A 17,117-nucleotide genomic window follows, 5' to 3' on the forward strand; every position below is an offset into this window, starting at 1 on the left:
GACAGCCAAAGCCCATACAAAAGAGTGTATCCCTGAAATGTAGCCTTTTAGGAATAAAACTAGATGGCGCTGTTTCGCAGCCTGGAAGTGGCAAAAATCATATTTTCCCCAAATATTTTTGCGTGTTTTTACATTAGAACAAATGACATCTTTCTTTATTTTAATATCATGTCAATAGGTATCACGTCAATACACATTTTGAAAAAAAAAAATATTTGTAGGCATCATCAGTGTAGTTATGATTGATAGTATAAATTTAATAGGTGGCGCTAAAACTACGATTCTTAGTATGAACAAAGACATATGTAACTCCGTATCTTAGACAGATAAAGTCTAAGAAAAAAACGTACCTCAAAACCATACAGAAAAAGGTACGGTGATCTAGATGGCGATACACCTTTGGGGGACATTTGGCTAGATGGCGCTAATATTAATATTTGACAGTTTAACACACATCAAGCTAAGAATATGGGCCAAATTGTCAAAACTGAGGTTCAAAAGTTTTAAGCTTCTGTCGAGAGATTGCTGTCTATGCACTGTGATTACACATTTTACTTTGACAGTAACTCTCTATAATACTCGATCTTCTTTGGTATGAAGATTGTCAATCCTATATATATCATCCTTGTTTAATAGTAAGCACATCAATTAAAATTTTGTATGAAATTAAATTACATTGCACTCTTGTGGACACGAGAGCCTTTACCAGTGGGTGTAGTGAAAATAACTATTACTTACGTTCCAGTCTTTCCATTGTTTCATGTTCTAACCGAGGCAACCTATCGGCATAATCTACAAACCAGATCAAATGCATTCGGCTGACTAGTTTTTTTTTCTGGTTTCTACGACGTTTAAGTATTTGTTCTGTCTATTAGAGTAAGTAATCGGCGTTGTTCTTTGCCGCGATATTTCATAAGAAACCTGAATGATGTCCTACTCGTCTGGCAAAATGGTTCAAGAAATATCGTTTACGAATAATATCTTCTTATTTCAGCTAAAATTGTTTCATATGTAGACTCGTCGATGACTACAAACGTTTTGGCTCGCCTGCTGAAATAGTATATGTCCCCGGTAAAGATGTCAAACCAGAGTGCGTGTATATGCAAGTCATGTTTTTGTAGCCTTGATTTCAACATACCATAAGAGGCAATATTTTGAAGCTGTTGTAATGTATTAACCTGAAATTTTTTAAATAAAGCATAAGTATTTGAATATTTAAATAACTTGACATACCAAATGACCGTTGAGATTCTATGTATGTAGGTAATTTTGAACTCATTTATATCCATCAAAAGTGAGAGGCGTAGTGAGAGAGAAATAGTAAATTAAATTTGTAAATATTGTAAAAATAATTATCTACATGATATTTAATAGGATTATGATAGTAACTTAATGGAGCTATTATATTGTTAACGGTGTTGCTACTAGAATCCAAAATTACCTACATCGATTTTCCTTGACGTTTCCCGCAATCGTGTAACGTATTCTGAACTCATGGTAGCTACTCAGGTAAAACTTCGTAACTTTACAATTGAATGGTTATTTAAATACTTACCTGTGATAATTTGTCTTCTGTACAAAATTTGTTTTCAGGGTCGATATATGCTACAAATTTCGTTTGCGGTGTTTCAGCTGTGAACAACATTGGTTTTGAGAAATCGCCGTCCATAGCGATGAATTTGTCCAAACTTGTTTGCCCGTGATTACATAACCAAGATCTTAAGGGAGACATTCTTCTCTGTTCCTGCAAATTATAATATTTATTTTTTAATGTTAGCTGTTCCCTCTATGCCTGCTTCGTATTCATTTATGTTTTACATCTTTCTTCGGTGGTTAAATTGAAAGTAAAAATCTGAAAAGTTTTTTTGTGAATAAAAAAAAATTCAGGATACAAACACGATTATATTTTTCCTGTAATATTTAGCATAAAACCAATGTATCCTAAAATTTTCTTAATTTTTCGTTGGTAAACTTCGGAGATAAGGGGGGGGAATGGTTTTTTTTACGTTTTCTTTAAAAATACTTTTTTTTTTCACAACAAAAAAAATATATATAAAAAATAGTTTATTTACGTTCAATTTTCTAACGATACCCCATTTGACCTAGTAACTTGAAATTTACAGTTTGCGCTCCTTTCATTTTGACCATTTTCTACAATTAAATTAATAAATTTAAAAAAATATACTTTCTATTTGTAGAGAATTACAATGTTTACAACTATTCCAAATTACACATATAAGATGTTCGCGAGGAACCCGCATAACTTTAACACCGTATTTCTGATCACTTTTGAAGACCAAAATATCATATAAACATTTCTGGATTTCGCCTAGTTTCAGAGTTAAATATTGCCAATTAAAAAAAGCATCTTATTGTTACTCAGTACAAAAGGCCTTTTTAACGGCGTTGATGCGCCATTATGGGGCATAGTAACTTCATGAATAACATTTACTTAATATGAGAAATTACGTCACAAAAAAAAATTGGTGACAATTCTTCAAATTCATAGAATATTTTTTCTTTTTTTTGGCCTCTGAAACGCTCGGTTCGGTTATATAAGTTATGAGGGTTCCTCGCGAGCACCCTGCATATATAAAATAAGTGCTAAGAATAATAAAGTAAGAATTGTACATTTTAATCATTAACAAACCGTGTTTGACTCTTCCTTGCTTTTTAATTTGTATAAGAGGTTCATAGCCTTGCAGTCACTATGTCCGCACACAATAATGTGCCTTATATCGTTAATTATGCATCCAAGTTCCAGCGCAGCTGGTTCACAGCTTGTCATCTCGTCTACGAAGTGTTGAGAGTGAGGGATAAGATTTCCAGCATTTCTTACTAAAAAAAATTACATTTAATTAAAAACCCAAACAGTCATTTGATACTTAACGATATTCAAAAATTCTTAATTATTTTTACAAACCAACAAACATGTCTCCTACACTGGTTTCCGTAAATCTAGTAGGAATCATTCGACTGTCCATGCATGTGTAGAATACTGCTTTAGGCTAGAAAACACATGACATACAATAAATTGATACAAGCCCCAATGACTTTATAAAAATATTGTACCTACTAAGATATTGTCAACATCATCCATTCATGTGATGTCTCTACTCTAGGTAGATAGTTAGATTTGAATTTTACTTAGATATTTCTATATACGTTACAGTGTATGTTTTGATAAGGGGTCACCTAGAGAGGGCAGCCACCATCACCCGTGCTGTTACGCGAAAACGGTCTTAGAAGACCTTTCCTTGATTCCAAATTAATGAGGATAAGCGTTTATAAATGTTGCGAGAAACATAGGTACAGGTGCGAGCAAAAGGTCAAAAGTTAGTAATTTTCTCGTATTTGTGTGATGAAATATTTTGTTTCACTAGAGAGCAAAATTTGTTTGACCTTCCTGCCTTAAAACCCTCGTAACACTCTAGATTCCACTTTTCGGATCACATTTAAATCCACAAAATCAATATTGGATGGTCGGTAAAAAAATAGTTTTTGTTGGAGGTAAAGTGCATTAGGGTAATTCCGAAAGTCGTCTAATTACGAAAGTCGCATAAAATCACCATTATTTCAAGATTCCCCTATCGGAATTATCCGAGCATTTCTGTCATTCGGAATTACCCTAATGCAACTGTACATATTCTTTCAGTTACTACTCACAAAAAGTAGTTTACTTTTGTAAATGGTAATAACTCTTGAAACTAGGGAATATTTTAGAAAATGTTATGAGATTTTAGTCTCGAATTGTGATCAGGAATACGCTCTTAAAATTATTTGGTTTCCTCATGTTACACCGTGTATGAGTTTTTGATGTTTTAGAGTAGGTACGTTATCACTGGCTCTTTCAGGTAAAAATTAATAAATACATAAATATTATAGGACATTCTTACACAGATTTACTGAGTCCCATGTGACCCATGTCCCATGGTAAGTTCAAGAAGGCTTGTGTTGCGGGTACCTACTCAGACAACGATATGTATAGTTCACTACTACCACATCTCGGACACTGGCGATCAAATATATGAAACAGGCGCGTTCCTAGCACACATTCTAAGCTCGTGTAGGTGAACGCGTACCATGCTTGTATGAGTGAGATATGACAGGTCGACTGTTCGCGTTTTTGACAGGCGGTAACTATGGGGTAACCGAGAGGGGGTGGGCGGCACTTTCAGCGGGGAGCGGGAGTGGCCATACTGTACGATAGTACTCTTTATTATACCAAGGACCATTTAATACTAGACTGATATAGCCCATACAAAAAAGCGTACCCCTGAAAAAAGCTTAGTTTTTGCTTTAAAACTAGATGGCGTTGTTTCGTAACCCGGGAGTGGAAAAAAACATATTTTCACACATATGTTTACTTGTTTTTATATTATACTATGAATAACTATCAAAAAACTTTATTTTAATATCAAAATATTGGCTCAAAACATAATTTTTACAAATTATATTTTTTGGTCGGCCTCGACGTAGTTGTGATCGCTTCGCTGGCTAAGTTTGTTCGCATGTTGTCTAATTATTGCCAAATAAAATGACTAGATGACGTTGGTGGACTAGGAAAATGTCACATCCGTTTCGTTGTTCATTAATATAATATACTTAGTGATAATAAACCTATATGTTGAGCTCAAATACGTTCAACAAAACGCAATCATTGTGCTAACAGAGATCCAGTGACATCTGACATCCATGTCACATCACAAATGTCATTGTATGATTTATTGAATATTCATAATATATGGATATTAAATATTTTAGAATCGCAGCAGCAATGCGAGTAGAGATACAGAATTAATAACTGTATAAATTAATAATTGTATGACCAATGACCTCATACATAAAATTACCAGTTTAGGTGACAGAAGGCGAATCCAATTTGTAAACATTAAATGTGCTAAGGAAAAGAATCTTTCCGATTTTCAACGGGACACGGCTGAAGGGGCGAGCTGGTTTCGACTGCGCCCATGCATCTCAATTGTCCAGAAAGTTCATTCGAAGATCATTTTGCTTATAATAATCTGAGTAATCACAGTGAATGGTTTGACAGTATTTCAGCTAACATGTAGAGAGACTTGCTAGCTTCGTCGGTCAGGCTTCGTCTTGGACACAACGCCGATAGTTAGGCCGCCAGGTGTGGCACTTTGGATTACGTTTTTATAATAAATTAATGATAGTTTGTATTGTTTTGGTAATATATTTTCTACTCGTATACTACTCGTTTGGTACTCGTATAAACCTAAACTGAGATAATAAATGAATAAAAGGAAATAATTAGTGAAACTCTGATATAAGTAATAATTAATGAGACTAAATGCGTTTTCACATTATCCGATCCGATATCGGATGTAGGACTGATACCCCATACATTACAGGCGCTATCTTGGATTTTTTCCATTTAAATCCTTCCGACATCCGATATCGGATCGGATAATGTGAAAACGGACTAAGACAATAGATACCTTGTTAGTGTTATATACCTATGCCTATGTATATCCCACCAAAAACATTCTGTAAAAAATAGCCGTCTCGATGGAGCTGCTTGTTTATCTCTAAAAAGTAATGAAATCTACATAAAGTTCCTTACTGCGATTTCTTTATTATTATAGTTAACTAGCCTTTGCCCGCGGCTTCGCTCGCGTTAAATTCGAAAATCTCTCCACAAACTTCCATCCTCCATTCTAAGGAAGTGGGGGATATAAAAAGAGACAAAAAGTAGCCTATGTCACTTTCCATCCCTTCAACTATCTCCACTTAAAAAATCACGTCAATACGTCGCTCCGTTTTGCCGTGAAAGATGGACAAACAAACAGACACACACACTTTCCCATTTATAATATTAGTATGGATGTTGTGTGACTTGGCCGTTGAAGTGTAGCGGTGCTGGCGACAGATTGGTGCAATGGTGTCATGGAGCACCTGGTTATAAACTTCTTTATACCCTTGTGTATAAAGAAGTTTATAAGTTTCATATTCGATGGTCCGAGCTAAGGTTCGTAAAGCCATGAAGCCGAGCTGATAATCATTGACGCTAAACGCCGATCGAAACGCAGTCTGAAGTGGGTGATAAACGTACGATACGAACAGGTATGCGTACTTATGGCTCGACCACCTTTTTCGATTGTGTGTCACCGTAAGTACGCGTAAAAACCGCTGCGCATAGTAGTCGACCATCCAACGCGTACTTGCTCGTACGCCTATCACCCACTTGACGTCGCGCCAACACTTTATGGAAAAAGCGGGTTTTCGACAACTAACTACCAATAAGATTTTAGACATTCAAAAATCTTCAATAATACTCAACTGTTTCGGTCGCACTCGTTCAAATATAGGATAGGATTGGTATGAGCGAGACGGTCAGGAGATTGATTGTCAACATGATATCTATCATAAACACCGTTCGAAATGGCCTCATTAAAATCTAAATTTTAAATATATTGAAAGTAATATTACTAATCATTGACGTCACGCTCAAAATGAAAGAGATAGAAAATTTGACAGTATGGTACTCTTTTGCATGATTGTCATAATTCAAAATAAGAACGATGGTTTGCGTTGTAAACAGGGACTGAAACATGACACGGGCCCCTAGCGTCATCTATATACTTTTCACTGTATCACTTGTAATGCCGTTGAACTAGCGCGTGCGTATTTTAAAAAAAAAACGACATTTTTATTCAAATGACACTCTTAGTGACATCTAGTGACATAGATTTACGGCTGCCAACGGGGTACGGTATTTAGTATGGACTCTGCTGGTCCTTTATAATCGTCCTTGATTATACTATGCTACTACTATGTACATAACACCCATGACTCAGGAACAAATATCTGTGTTCATCAGCATCACATAAATGTCCTTACCGGGATTCGTACCCACAACCCAGAACCATCAGCTTAGCAGGCAGAGCTGGCCAGGTATGCTAGACTGGTCGTCGAAAAATTTATTATACTGAATCGTTTTTAACTGGCTGCTTTTTTGTACTGACGGAAATATAGTCGGTCGAGCAAATCTTGTCACTAAAAAACCGGCCAAGGGCGTGTTGGGCCACGCTCAGTGTAGGGTTCCGTAGTTTTCCGTATTTTTCTCAAAAACTACTGAACCTATCAAGTTGAAAACAATTTTCCTAGAAAGTCTTTATAAAGTTCTACTTTTGTGATTTTTTTCATATTTTTTAAACATATGGTTCAAAAGTTAGAGGGGGACGCACTTTTTTTTCCTTTAGGAGCGATTATTTCCGAAAATATTAATATTATCAAAAAATAATCTTAGTAAACCCTTATTCATTTTTAAATACCTATCCAACAATATATCACACGTTGGGGTTGGAATGAAAAAAAATATCAGCCCCCACTTTACATGTAGGGGGGGGGTACCCTAATAAAACATTTTTTTCCATTTTTTATTTTTGCACTTTGTTGGCGTGATTGATATACATATTGGTACCAAATTTCAGCTTTCTAGTGCTAACGGTTACCTACTGAGATTATCCGCGGACAGACAGACATGGCGAAACTATAAGGGATCCTAGTTGACTACGGAACCCTAAAAAAGGCGGCAAATTTGATAACTGTAGGAGCGAAGGTTTGTCGGCCCATAGGAATATGAATTTCGCGCTTTTTAGGGTTCCGTACCTCAAAGAGGAAAAACGGAACCCTTATAGGATCACTCGCGTGTCTGTCTGTCCCTCTGTCACAGCCGATTTCTCCGAAACTACTAGACCGATTTACTTGAAATTTGGCACACGTATGTAAACCTGTGGCCCAAAGACGGACATGTAATATAATTAAATGAAATTAAACGAAATTTAATCATAGGGGGCACTTTTGGGGGGTAAAATTGAAAAATAAAAATCAAAGTTATTAGAACTATATTGTGCTACATATCAAATGAAAGAGCATTTTATAAGCATCTCAAATATATTTTTTTTATAGTTTTTATTTTGGTAATTTAGAAGTAATTTAAGAAAATAAGCAAAAAATGACCATTCCCCCCCCCTTATCTCCGAAACTACTTAGCGTAAAATTTTCAAAAAAATACACGAGATAGCCCTCTACCTGTAGATTACAGGAAAACCTATTAGAAATCTACAGTCAAGCGTAAGTCGGAGTTAAGAGAAAAAAACTCAAATTGAGATTTTCACTCACTGCCGCTGCAAGTACTTATTAAATGTTTTGAAATTTTGTGAGCGCCATGGACAGGTAGAAAGAAATTCATTTCTGTTTAGAAATTGTTAAAAATTTTAATCATTTGCCAAAATGACTTAAGTTCCTACTAAAAAGGAGGCGCTTATGACTGTTTAGAACTGCACTGACCATAATATTGCCCACATAGGTCCAAAAAATGGTGTATATATACGAAAACAAAAAAATTGTGCCACCGACAACCAAAATCTGAAGTCTATTTGCTCTATCTCTTATAGTTTCCAAAATATACGCAAAATCTTGATTGTACAAATCTAGTGTACGTTGCTATTACATGTCGTCAGGCGCTCATGACCTTTTTGTATGGAAATGTCGAAATCCAACTCGCACTTGACCGATTTTCATAGAAAGTTGTGTTTTATTATAGTTTTGAAGGAGGTTTCTTGTTTTTAACCACCAACGCAAAAACGACGGAGTGTTATAATAATAATAGGTTTGACGCTTGACATGTCTGTCTGGCATCAAAGCTCCCGAATGAATCAATCGATTTTGATTTAGTTTTTAATGTTTAAGGTGAATTCGTCGAGAGTTTTTTTTTGTATCACGTAGGTGGCAAACATGCATACGGTCCGCCTGATGGACAGCGGTCACTGTTACATATGGACGCCTGCCACTCAAGGAGTGGCACATGTGCGTTGCCGACTCGACTCATTAGAAACTTGTACAAACCTGTACTTAGAAGGGACCTGGGTGCCGACGACTCAAAGGACCGAAGGAAGGAGGAGGAAGGAAGGAAGGAGGAAGGATCTATTGTCCTAATTACTTCCGTAGGTCCTCCAGTCGTCAGCATACCGCACCCTCGTTGAGCTCTGGCTGCCTTACTCACCGGCAGGAACACAACAATGAGTAAAGTCTAGTGCTACTTGACTGCGGTCTTTTGTAAAGCGGAGGTAATTCCCCAGTTAGACTCTGCTCTACCTTAGAGTACGCTGAGTACGAGTATATTCAATTTAGTATTAGAGTTATCAGTCAAGAAATTCAAATGCAGCGCCATCTATTATTAGTTTCGGCAACTTTTCATGTGACTTTCCATGCCTAAAGGTTCGCACAAGTCTCAAGTCGCGTAAATGGGAGAGGGTCTTTCGCTTTCAGAAACGAGCTGTCAGGATCGTTGCTCAGGTACCTGTAGACAGTAGACACTCCGGCCAAAGAGCTCTTTAAAAAATAAGAATCCTTACACTCATTACACTGCCTGCAATAGTTATCATGCAGGTAGCCATTTATCTAAGAGAGAACTTGGCAGCATACAAAACCAGGGGCGGCTCACTCCGCGATTCTATCGCCGCGCTACAAGTACATGTCAGCGGCCGCGAGTTCGCGGCCCATTCATTGGCGACGACCTTCGCGCGGCGCAATAATAGTTATTTATAGAATCATGAACTTGCGAGTTATTTATAGAATCCTCAACTTGCGAGTTTTTTAACACACGAGAAGTAATAGTTATTTGTTATACAAGGGGGCAAAGTTGTATTTTAACGCCGAGTGTGGAATTGAAAAACGAGCAAGCGAAAGGATTCTATAGTTGAACCACGAGCGAAGCGAGTAATAAATAAATAAATAATAAATAATAAATAAATATTACAGGACATTCTTAATACACAGATTGACTGAGGCCCACGGTAAGCTCAAGAAGGCTTGTGTTGTGGGTACTCAGACAACGATATATATAATATATAAATACTTATAATACATGGAAAACATCCATGACTCAGGAACAAATATCTGTGCTCATCATACAAATAAATGCCCTTACCGGGATTCGAACCCAGGACCGCGGCGCAGCAGGCAGGGTCACTACCGACTGCGCCGGTCGTCGGTTCGAGAATAGAATCCTGAACTTGCGAGTTTTTTAACACACGAGAAGTAAAATACATTTGCACCCGAGTGTAACTAACACAAAACTTTTCCCCTCACTACAGCGAGGAAACTACAACGCAAAAAATGCGTTAATCACTGCTTCCAGTATGCGTTTATTACTAGATTCACCTACTTTTATCAATTTTAAAGCAGTTAATTTGACTTTATTCAAGGTCAAATTAAAGTGGATAAAATGCGTTTTTACCCGCTGGTATTAAAGGACAAAACACGTGTTTCCGAGCTAGTGAGTGGAAAAATACATTTGCACCCGAGTGTCACACAAAACTTTTCCCCTCACTGTAGCGAGGAAACTACAACGCAAAAAATGCGTTTATCACTGCTTCCAGTAGTTCCACAGGTGGTAAATGATCTTTATTACTAGATTCACCTACTTTTATCAATTTTAAAGCAGTTCATTTGAATTTATTCAAGGTCAAATTACTTTACCCACTAGTGGATAAAATGCGTTTTTACCCGCTGGTATTAAAGGACAAAACACGTGTTTCCGAGCTAGTGAGGGGAAAAATTCAATGTTGGCTGCTCGCGTGCGGTCCGTTTGTTAATGTAGGTAAGAATTTAGAATGGCGTCATTTTGTGAACATCAAAGGAGTGAGCCTTCTCTACTTGTACTATTATACATATATTCTGTGACAAAACTAACAACATGTGTTCCAAGTACAACATTCGAAATGCCGGAAAGTTAGTAGTTATCGACCGTAAATTGGCGAAATCCAATTTACGGTCAAATTAACACATGTGATGGACCCTGCCGTCTATAATAAATTGCCGCAATATGTGGTTGAAGCTCCTAGTGTGTCGAACTTTAAGTACCTATCGCTTAAAAAATTGGCTGGTCGAGCACCCGTTCTACACTTATGACAATTTTTTTATTACCTAATTAGAAAAATATTTTTGTGCATTTTTTATGTGAATATTGCCTTACTTTTTGTAATTTCAATCTTCTGTCTATTTATTCTCTATAAGTATTTTTGTTGTATGAATATTATTTTTTTAAATCAAATCTTGACGTGTAAAATCGCGTTACAAATTTGAATAAATGAATATGAGTATGAGTAGTATGATTATTTTAACCAATGAAAGTTTGTACGGAACCCTCGGTGGGCGAGTCCGACTCGCACTTGGCCGGTTTTTAGTGACAGGATTTGACCTGACCGTCTAGCTTGATAGACTTTACTTAATTAGTATAGACGATCAACCAGAGCTTGGCACAAAAAAAAGCTTGAAATTATTAAAAAATGGAAAACGTAGGGCTCAGTGCCCAATTGACGTTAGTGGGAGTGGGAGCATCAATGAGCCATATGTGAACTAGCAGGCACAACTTTATAATATAACAGCTTGATGAATGAACTAGGTTAATAGTTCGAACACACGACCGAACTGAACCATCGTATCGCACCGTCGTATTGTCCGCCTGTGTGTCTGTCCGTATATCATGAGCAATGAGTTAATTAGGTATGATATTTTTAATTATTGTTCTGGATGTTTAAATTCATAGCAAAATCGGTAAGCATGGAAACGTAAATGCACAATCTGTTATGTCGTGCAACACTTCCATGGAGAATAGAGGTAAGGAGGACAATCTGTCGAAGTGGAACAGTCGCAAAAATGACCAGCTGAGGCCTATTAATTGCAGTTACAAATCTCTCGGGAGGAAAAAATATCTGTAGAAAAAAATAAAAAAGCTCTCATCAGGATTTGAACCCGGGACCTCTTGCTCCGTAGGCGGGGTCACTACCGAGAAGGCTAAGAGATTGTCAAACCGTTATGCACCTGCGATTGCAGCGCCACCTATCTTTTCTTTAATATGTGCACTTCTGATACATAAAGAGGTTGCTCCTTTATCTCTATTCTTCATGAACACTTCCTTACTCGTAATGTGTAGACAACGCTTAGACCGGAAACAGACAGGCTTAAGGCTTGCCACAGACAGTCTTAAAAATTCATAATATTAAAAAAAATGTATGCAAATTGACACTGACAGATCTGTCAGTGTCAGTTTGCATACATTTTTTTTTAAGATTATGTATTTTTAAGACTGTCTGTGGCAAGCCTAAAAGCTTAAAAGACTTAGGCTTCCCCCCAGACAGTCTTAAAAATTCATAATCTTAAAAAAAAATTGTATGCAAATTGACAGTTCAAACTGACAGATCAGTTTGAAGTGTCTTGTCAAGTTTTTTTTAAGATTATGAATTTTTAAGACTGTCAGTTTGAACTGTCAGATTGCATACAAGTTTTTTTTAAGATTATGAATTTTTAAGAAGGTCTGTGGGAAGCCTAAAGCTAGGAACATACTACGCGGACGTCCGTCGTAAAACGACCGCGACCGCGACCTATCAGTGTGCACGGAACAAAACATCCAGAGAGCCAGATTTCGATCGGACGTCCGTGCGCTCAAGGCCACGTCCGCGTCCGTCGACCGATAGTTTGCACGGTTATGTGTATTTCCATTGTCCAGATTCCCGTCCGCGGTCGATTCACGACGATCCGCGTAGTGTGTTCCTAGCTTCTAGCTAGGAACATACTACGCGGACGTCCGTCGTAAAACGACCGCGACCGCGACCGAACAGTGTGCACGGAACAAAACATCCAGAGAGCCAGATTTCGATCGGACGTCCGTGCGCTCAAGGCCACGTCCGCGTCCGTCGACCGATAGTTTGCACGGTTAAGCTAGGAACATACTACGCGGACGTCCGTCGTAAAACGACCGCGACCGCGACCTATCAGTGTGCACGGAACAAAACATCCAGAGAGCCAGATTTCGATCGGACGTCCGTGCGCTCAAGGCCACGTCCGCGTCCGTCGACCGATAGTTTGCACGGTTATGTGTAATGTCATTGTCCAGATTCCCGTCCGCGGTCGATTCACGACGGACGTCCGCGTAGTGTGTTCCTAGCTTTATGTGTATTTCCATTGTCCAAATTCCCGTCCGCGGTCGATTTACGACGGACGTCCGCGTAGTGTGTTCCTAGCTTTAGGCACGCCACAGACAGTCTTAAAAATTCATAATCTTAGAAAAGATGTGTATGCAAACTGACAGTTGAAACTGACACTGACAGATCTGTAATTTTCAGATTGATCTGACCACGGAAATATAACTGACAGGGAGAATAGAAGTATAGTAAGTATATTTCTAATCTCCATAATAACTAAAGGATCTTACAGATTGTACACTAATCTTCTTTTTCAGATTATGAATTTTAAAACTGTCTGTTGTCGGCCTTACACATTACTAGTTAAAAAGAAAAATACAGTTTTTTTGCAGTAGTTGCAGGTACAGTAGCTAACCAACCAATGAATTTCCCCTCGTAACGCAACTAACCAATGATAATGCAGCAATGCCAGCAATGCTAATGCTCATCTCATGATGACATTGTATTGTCAATGTCATTAATGTATATGCAATTTTTATTCTCGAATTATTAGAATATCTTGAGTTATTTTACAAAGGCTTGATCGTAAATGAAACCTTTTAACTAATTGGAGAAAAAAACTTCTGTGGGACTTGTGAGATTTTAAATTATAAGGTTAGTCTTACTTACCACTGGATTGTCTTTAACTTGTTGAAACTGTTTCACCATGCTTGATCGGTCCAACACACGATATCTCATGATGCCACGAAGAATCCTTTCCATTTCGATTAATTATTTATTAACACTGGCATTAAATTCCTTGTAATAAAACTGCGTTTGCAAGTCATTAAACTTGGTTGTGGACGGGTTGTAGTCGGGTCAGATTGACATAGATGACCTTCGTTATTGAGCTTATCGCGTCGCAGCTGAGCTAAGCGGGTAGCAGCGGTAGCGAATAATTACTGTAGGTTACGTCTAAGTAGAGCGCATGAGAAAACGTCTATAGCATTAATTAGTCATAAAACACTTATAACTTCAACTTTATTATAATCATTGTTAAGTTCTATTATAGATGTAACCTATAGGTATGTATTTCGTGATGCATTTACAACACAATAAGATACGCGTTCAGAATTGTAATAAGTATTGAGGATTCCACTGGCAGTGAGAAGTCCCACTTCTTAATTATTTGGCCTTATAACCTACCCTTTGTAGCACTAACTTTGTTCTTCTATCTGAATGCACATTGCCTAGAATTGTATGTATTTTCCTAATGTCATTCATGTTAGGTTTGGGTCAGAACACTCAAAACTTAGTACACAACTTTGTAATTTTTCAATTTATTGTGTTTAAATATCTAAGAATGTGACCTATGGCATATTATGAGACAAACGAAAACTTGCATCAGTGTCATAAATAAAAGAACATGCATTTGTATCTTACAGTACATTTTCATTGATAACCGAAAGAGGTGTATTTTCATGGTGCTAATATACTTTTTCTAAAGATACACATTTAATACTGAAAACATGACATTTACTATACATCAGGGTTTTGGGAGTGGAAATGATTTACACTAGCCCAAAAACAGTGAGAACGATAAACAACAGCCATTACTTCAACATTTCTAGGTACATTTAGAGCCAGTTACATAATTTAATCTATATTTCAGTAATTCAAGTTACTATAAGCAGAGTTATAAATAAACAAATTAATTCCTGCTATGACTATAAATGATTTTATGATTACATTCCCAGGCCAGACAACCCAATAGAATGAATGACAGAATATTGACAAACATTTTGTGGTCTGGGGCAGATATCTCCTTTGGCGGAGAGGCCTTGATCATGAATCATGAGTTTTTAAAAAGTATATAATTCTTCTGAATTTGATTGAGTAGAATATTGTCATATTTTATACCCATGTAAGGCAAATTTGGGAATTTAAGAGTGATAATTTTTATAGCTTAAGAAGCTTGAATATTTTATATATTCTCTATATAAAGACTTATTTAAATGGCTCAAATGTAAGGATTATTGTTTGTGGTCTCATTATTTGCATTATAACTATTTTAAGGTTGCTCCTTATACAGTGGTCACATACATAGTATGCCCTTGACCATTTGTTATTTTTAAAATATACAAGTTTACATTATGTATGTAAACATTTCAGATGGATACAGAGTGTGCAATTGGTGATGGTAAAAAAATGGAAAGTAACATAGTCTCATCTGTACCCCCAAACCATCGCTTCATTGAGCCAGAGAAGGCTGTCAAAACCATCACCGATATGGCTGTTTGGGAGAAGTCCGAGGCATACATGGAATATACGGGATTTATTGCGACCATCAATGAATCTATCAAAAGTAAACCTTTATCAGTGGACTGCAAAGTGAACAACAATGTAATGCAACTATTACAAGTACTGGAAGAGATAGGTAAAATGATAGATGAGTTTCCCCCAGTTGAGCAGCCACAAAGATTTGGAAACACAGCTTTTAGGGATTGGCTTGGTAAAGTAAAATCCAACACAACAACTTTGCTACAGAAAATGATGCCTGAGTCCATCCACATGGCCATAACAGAGATCAAAGCTTACCTTGAGGAGAGTTTTGGCAACGCCACCAGGATTGATTACGGAACTGGACATGAAATGGCTTTTGTTATGTTTCTCTGTTGTTTATACAAAATAGGCTATCTTCATTCAGAAGATAATGTGGCAACTGTGTTTCTAGTATTTAATAAGTACCTAAATACTGTGAGAAGATTGCAGAAGACATACAGAATGGAGCCGGCAGGCAGTCATGGTGTGTGGAGCTTAGATGACTACCAGTTTGTGCCGTTTATTTGGGGAAGTGCTCAGCTTATTGATCAGCCAAAGATATATCCTCCTGTAAAGTTTCTAGAGGATGACATCATTGATAAGTATGCTGATGAATACATGTTTCTTTCATGCATAAAGTACATAAAAGAAGTGAAGAAAGGTCCATTTGCAGAACATTCAAATCAACTGTGGAGTATAAGCTCGGTGGGCTCATGGGCAAAAATCAATCAAGGTTTAATTAAGATGTACAAAAAAGAAGTACTCAGCAAATTCCCTGTGGTGCAGCATGTGATGTTCGGGTCCCTGCTCCCCATCAGGCGGTTCCCCCTGCACCAATGAACAAGCTCAGCTGTAAACCACAATATGTATTCCATGCAGAAAAATTGACAGTCAGCTTTTTTTGTGCCAATTTGGAAACTTTACGTAATAATGAGAATAATAATCAATTGCATGTAGGTATTAATAATTGAATATAATAGTGATGAAATTATTTACTTGGATAAAATGTATTAAAATAATTTTACTTTTGACCTATCCTAAAACCTGTTTATTTATTGTTTTATTGTTTTAACAAATCAAATAAAATCTGTATTAAAAATAGATTAGTATAAAGATTCACATTACCTTTACTTAATTTATTTTCATGTGATAATAATACATAATATGAATTTTATATACGTATTTTATTGACAACTGATTGTCACTTGTTTTTTGCCACACCAGTTATTTTAGTAAAAAAAATATAACCGACAGTGAGGCTACCAGGATCCTGTGCTGCCACAAAAAACGGTGTTTATAAGATCATCCTTCGATTGCAAATTATTGATGATTGGATGTGTGAAAGAAGTAATGTTTGTCAATCTCTGCGTCGTTTTCGTGTGGCAGCACGGGATCAGGTAGGGTAGAGCTGCCCTCAGTGTCCCACTATCAAAGTTAATCAAAAGACAACCTAGATAATTATCTATTGTAAATGTGTAGTCACAGTGGATAGACTGTCATCTTTCGTGACACATGGTTATTTATAACATTTCGTCACTACTTTGCAAACATCTCGTATTCATCACTGCTCCTCAAAGTTAAAACGCATTAAGTATTTAATTATTTATATATGCATTTCCAGTAGTGACGATTTGTACGTGATTTGTATCTCAGCTCGCCCCCACCCCCTTATAATATTTTTCACCACACCAACTGGTAAAGGCTTTCTTTGCCATTCGAAAACAGATAGCAAAATTGCATTTAATCCACAAGGGGGCAAAGTAATTTCATACAAATTTTAACTCGATGTCTTAATCTGGCTGCTAGATTTTACCTAGATAAATTTTGAATCATAAATATTGAATAAATTGACGGATTTGA

General features: G+C 36.9%; 2 protein-coding genes across 7 annotated transcripts; one reads left to right on the forward strand and one right to left on the reverse strand.

The window, feature by feature from the left end:
• Positions 1-495: 495 nt before the first annotated feature.
• Positions 496-13,759, reverse strand: LOC125241421 (beta carbonic anhydrase 1). Its single transcript, XM_048149902.1, has 5 exons — positions 13,626-13,759; positions 2,924-3,008; positions 2,651-2,838; positions 1,556-1,744; positions 496-1,178 (listed from the first exon to the last, which is right to left on the reverse strand). Exons 1-5 carry the CDS (start codon positions 13,716-13,718, stop codon positions 969-971), a joined length of 765 nt encoding a protein of 254 aa, XP_048005859.1. The 5' UTR covers positions 13,719-13,759; the 3' UTR covers positions 496-968.
• LOC125241420 (serine/threonine-protein phosphatase 2A activator-like) lies at positions 13,162-16,431 on the forward strand. 6 transcript variants are annotated; one of them, XM_048149898.1, is made up of 2 exons: positions 13,162-13,204; positions 15,108-16,431. In XM_048149898.1, exon 2 carries the CDS (start codon positions 15,108-15,110, stop codon positions 16,095-16,097), a length of 990 nt encoding a protein of 329 aa, XP_048005855.1. In that variant the 5' UTR covers positions 13,162-13,204; the 3' UTR covers positions 16,098-16,431. The 6 variants fall into 6 exon arrangements, with proteins under 6 accessions (XP_048005855.1, XP_048005858.1, XP_048005853.1 ...); XM_048149901.1 differs by lacking the exon at positions 13,162-13,204 and adding an exon at positions 13,334-13,357; XM_048149896.1 differs by lacking the exon at positions 13,162-13,204 and adding an exon at positions 13,446-13,610 and having other exon boundaries at positions 15,108-16,430.
• The last annotated feature ends 686 nt before the right edge of the window (positions 16,432-17,117 follow it).

This window comes from Leguminivora glycinivorella, chromosome Z (assembly GCF_023078275.1).
Source record: "Leguminivora glycinivorella isolate SPB_JAAS2020 chromosome Z, LegGlyc_1.1, whole genome shotgun sequence".
NCBI lineage: Eukaryota > Metazoa > Arthropoda > Insecta > Lepidoptera > Tortricidae > Leguminivora > Leguminivora glycinivorella.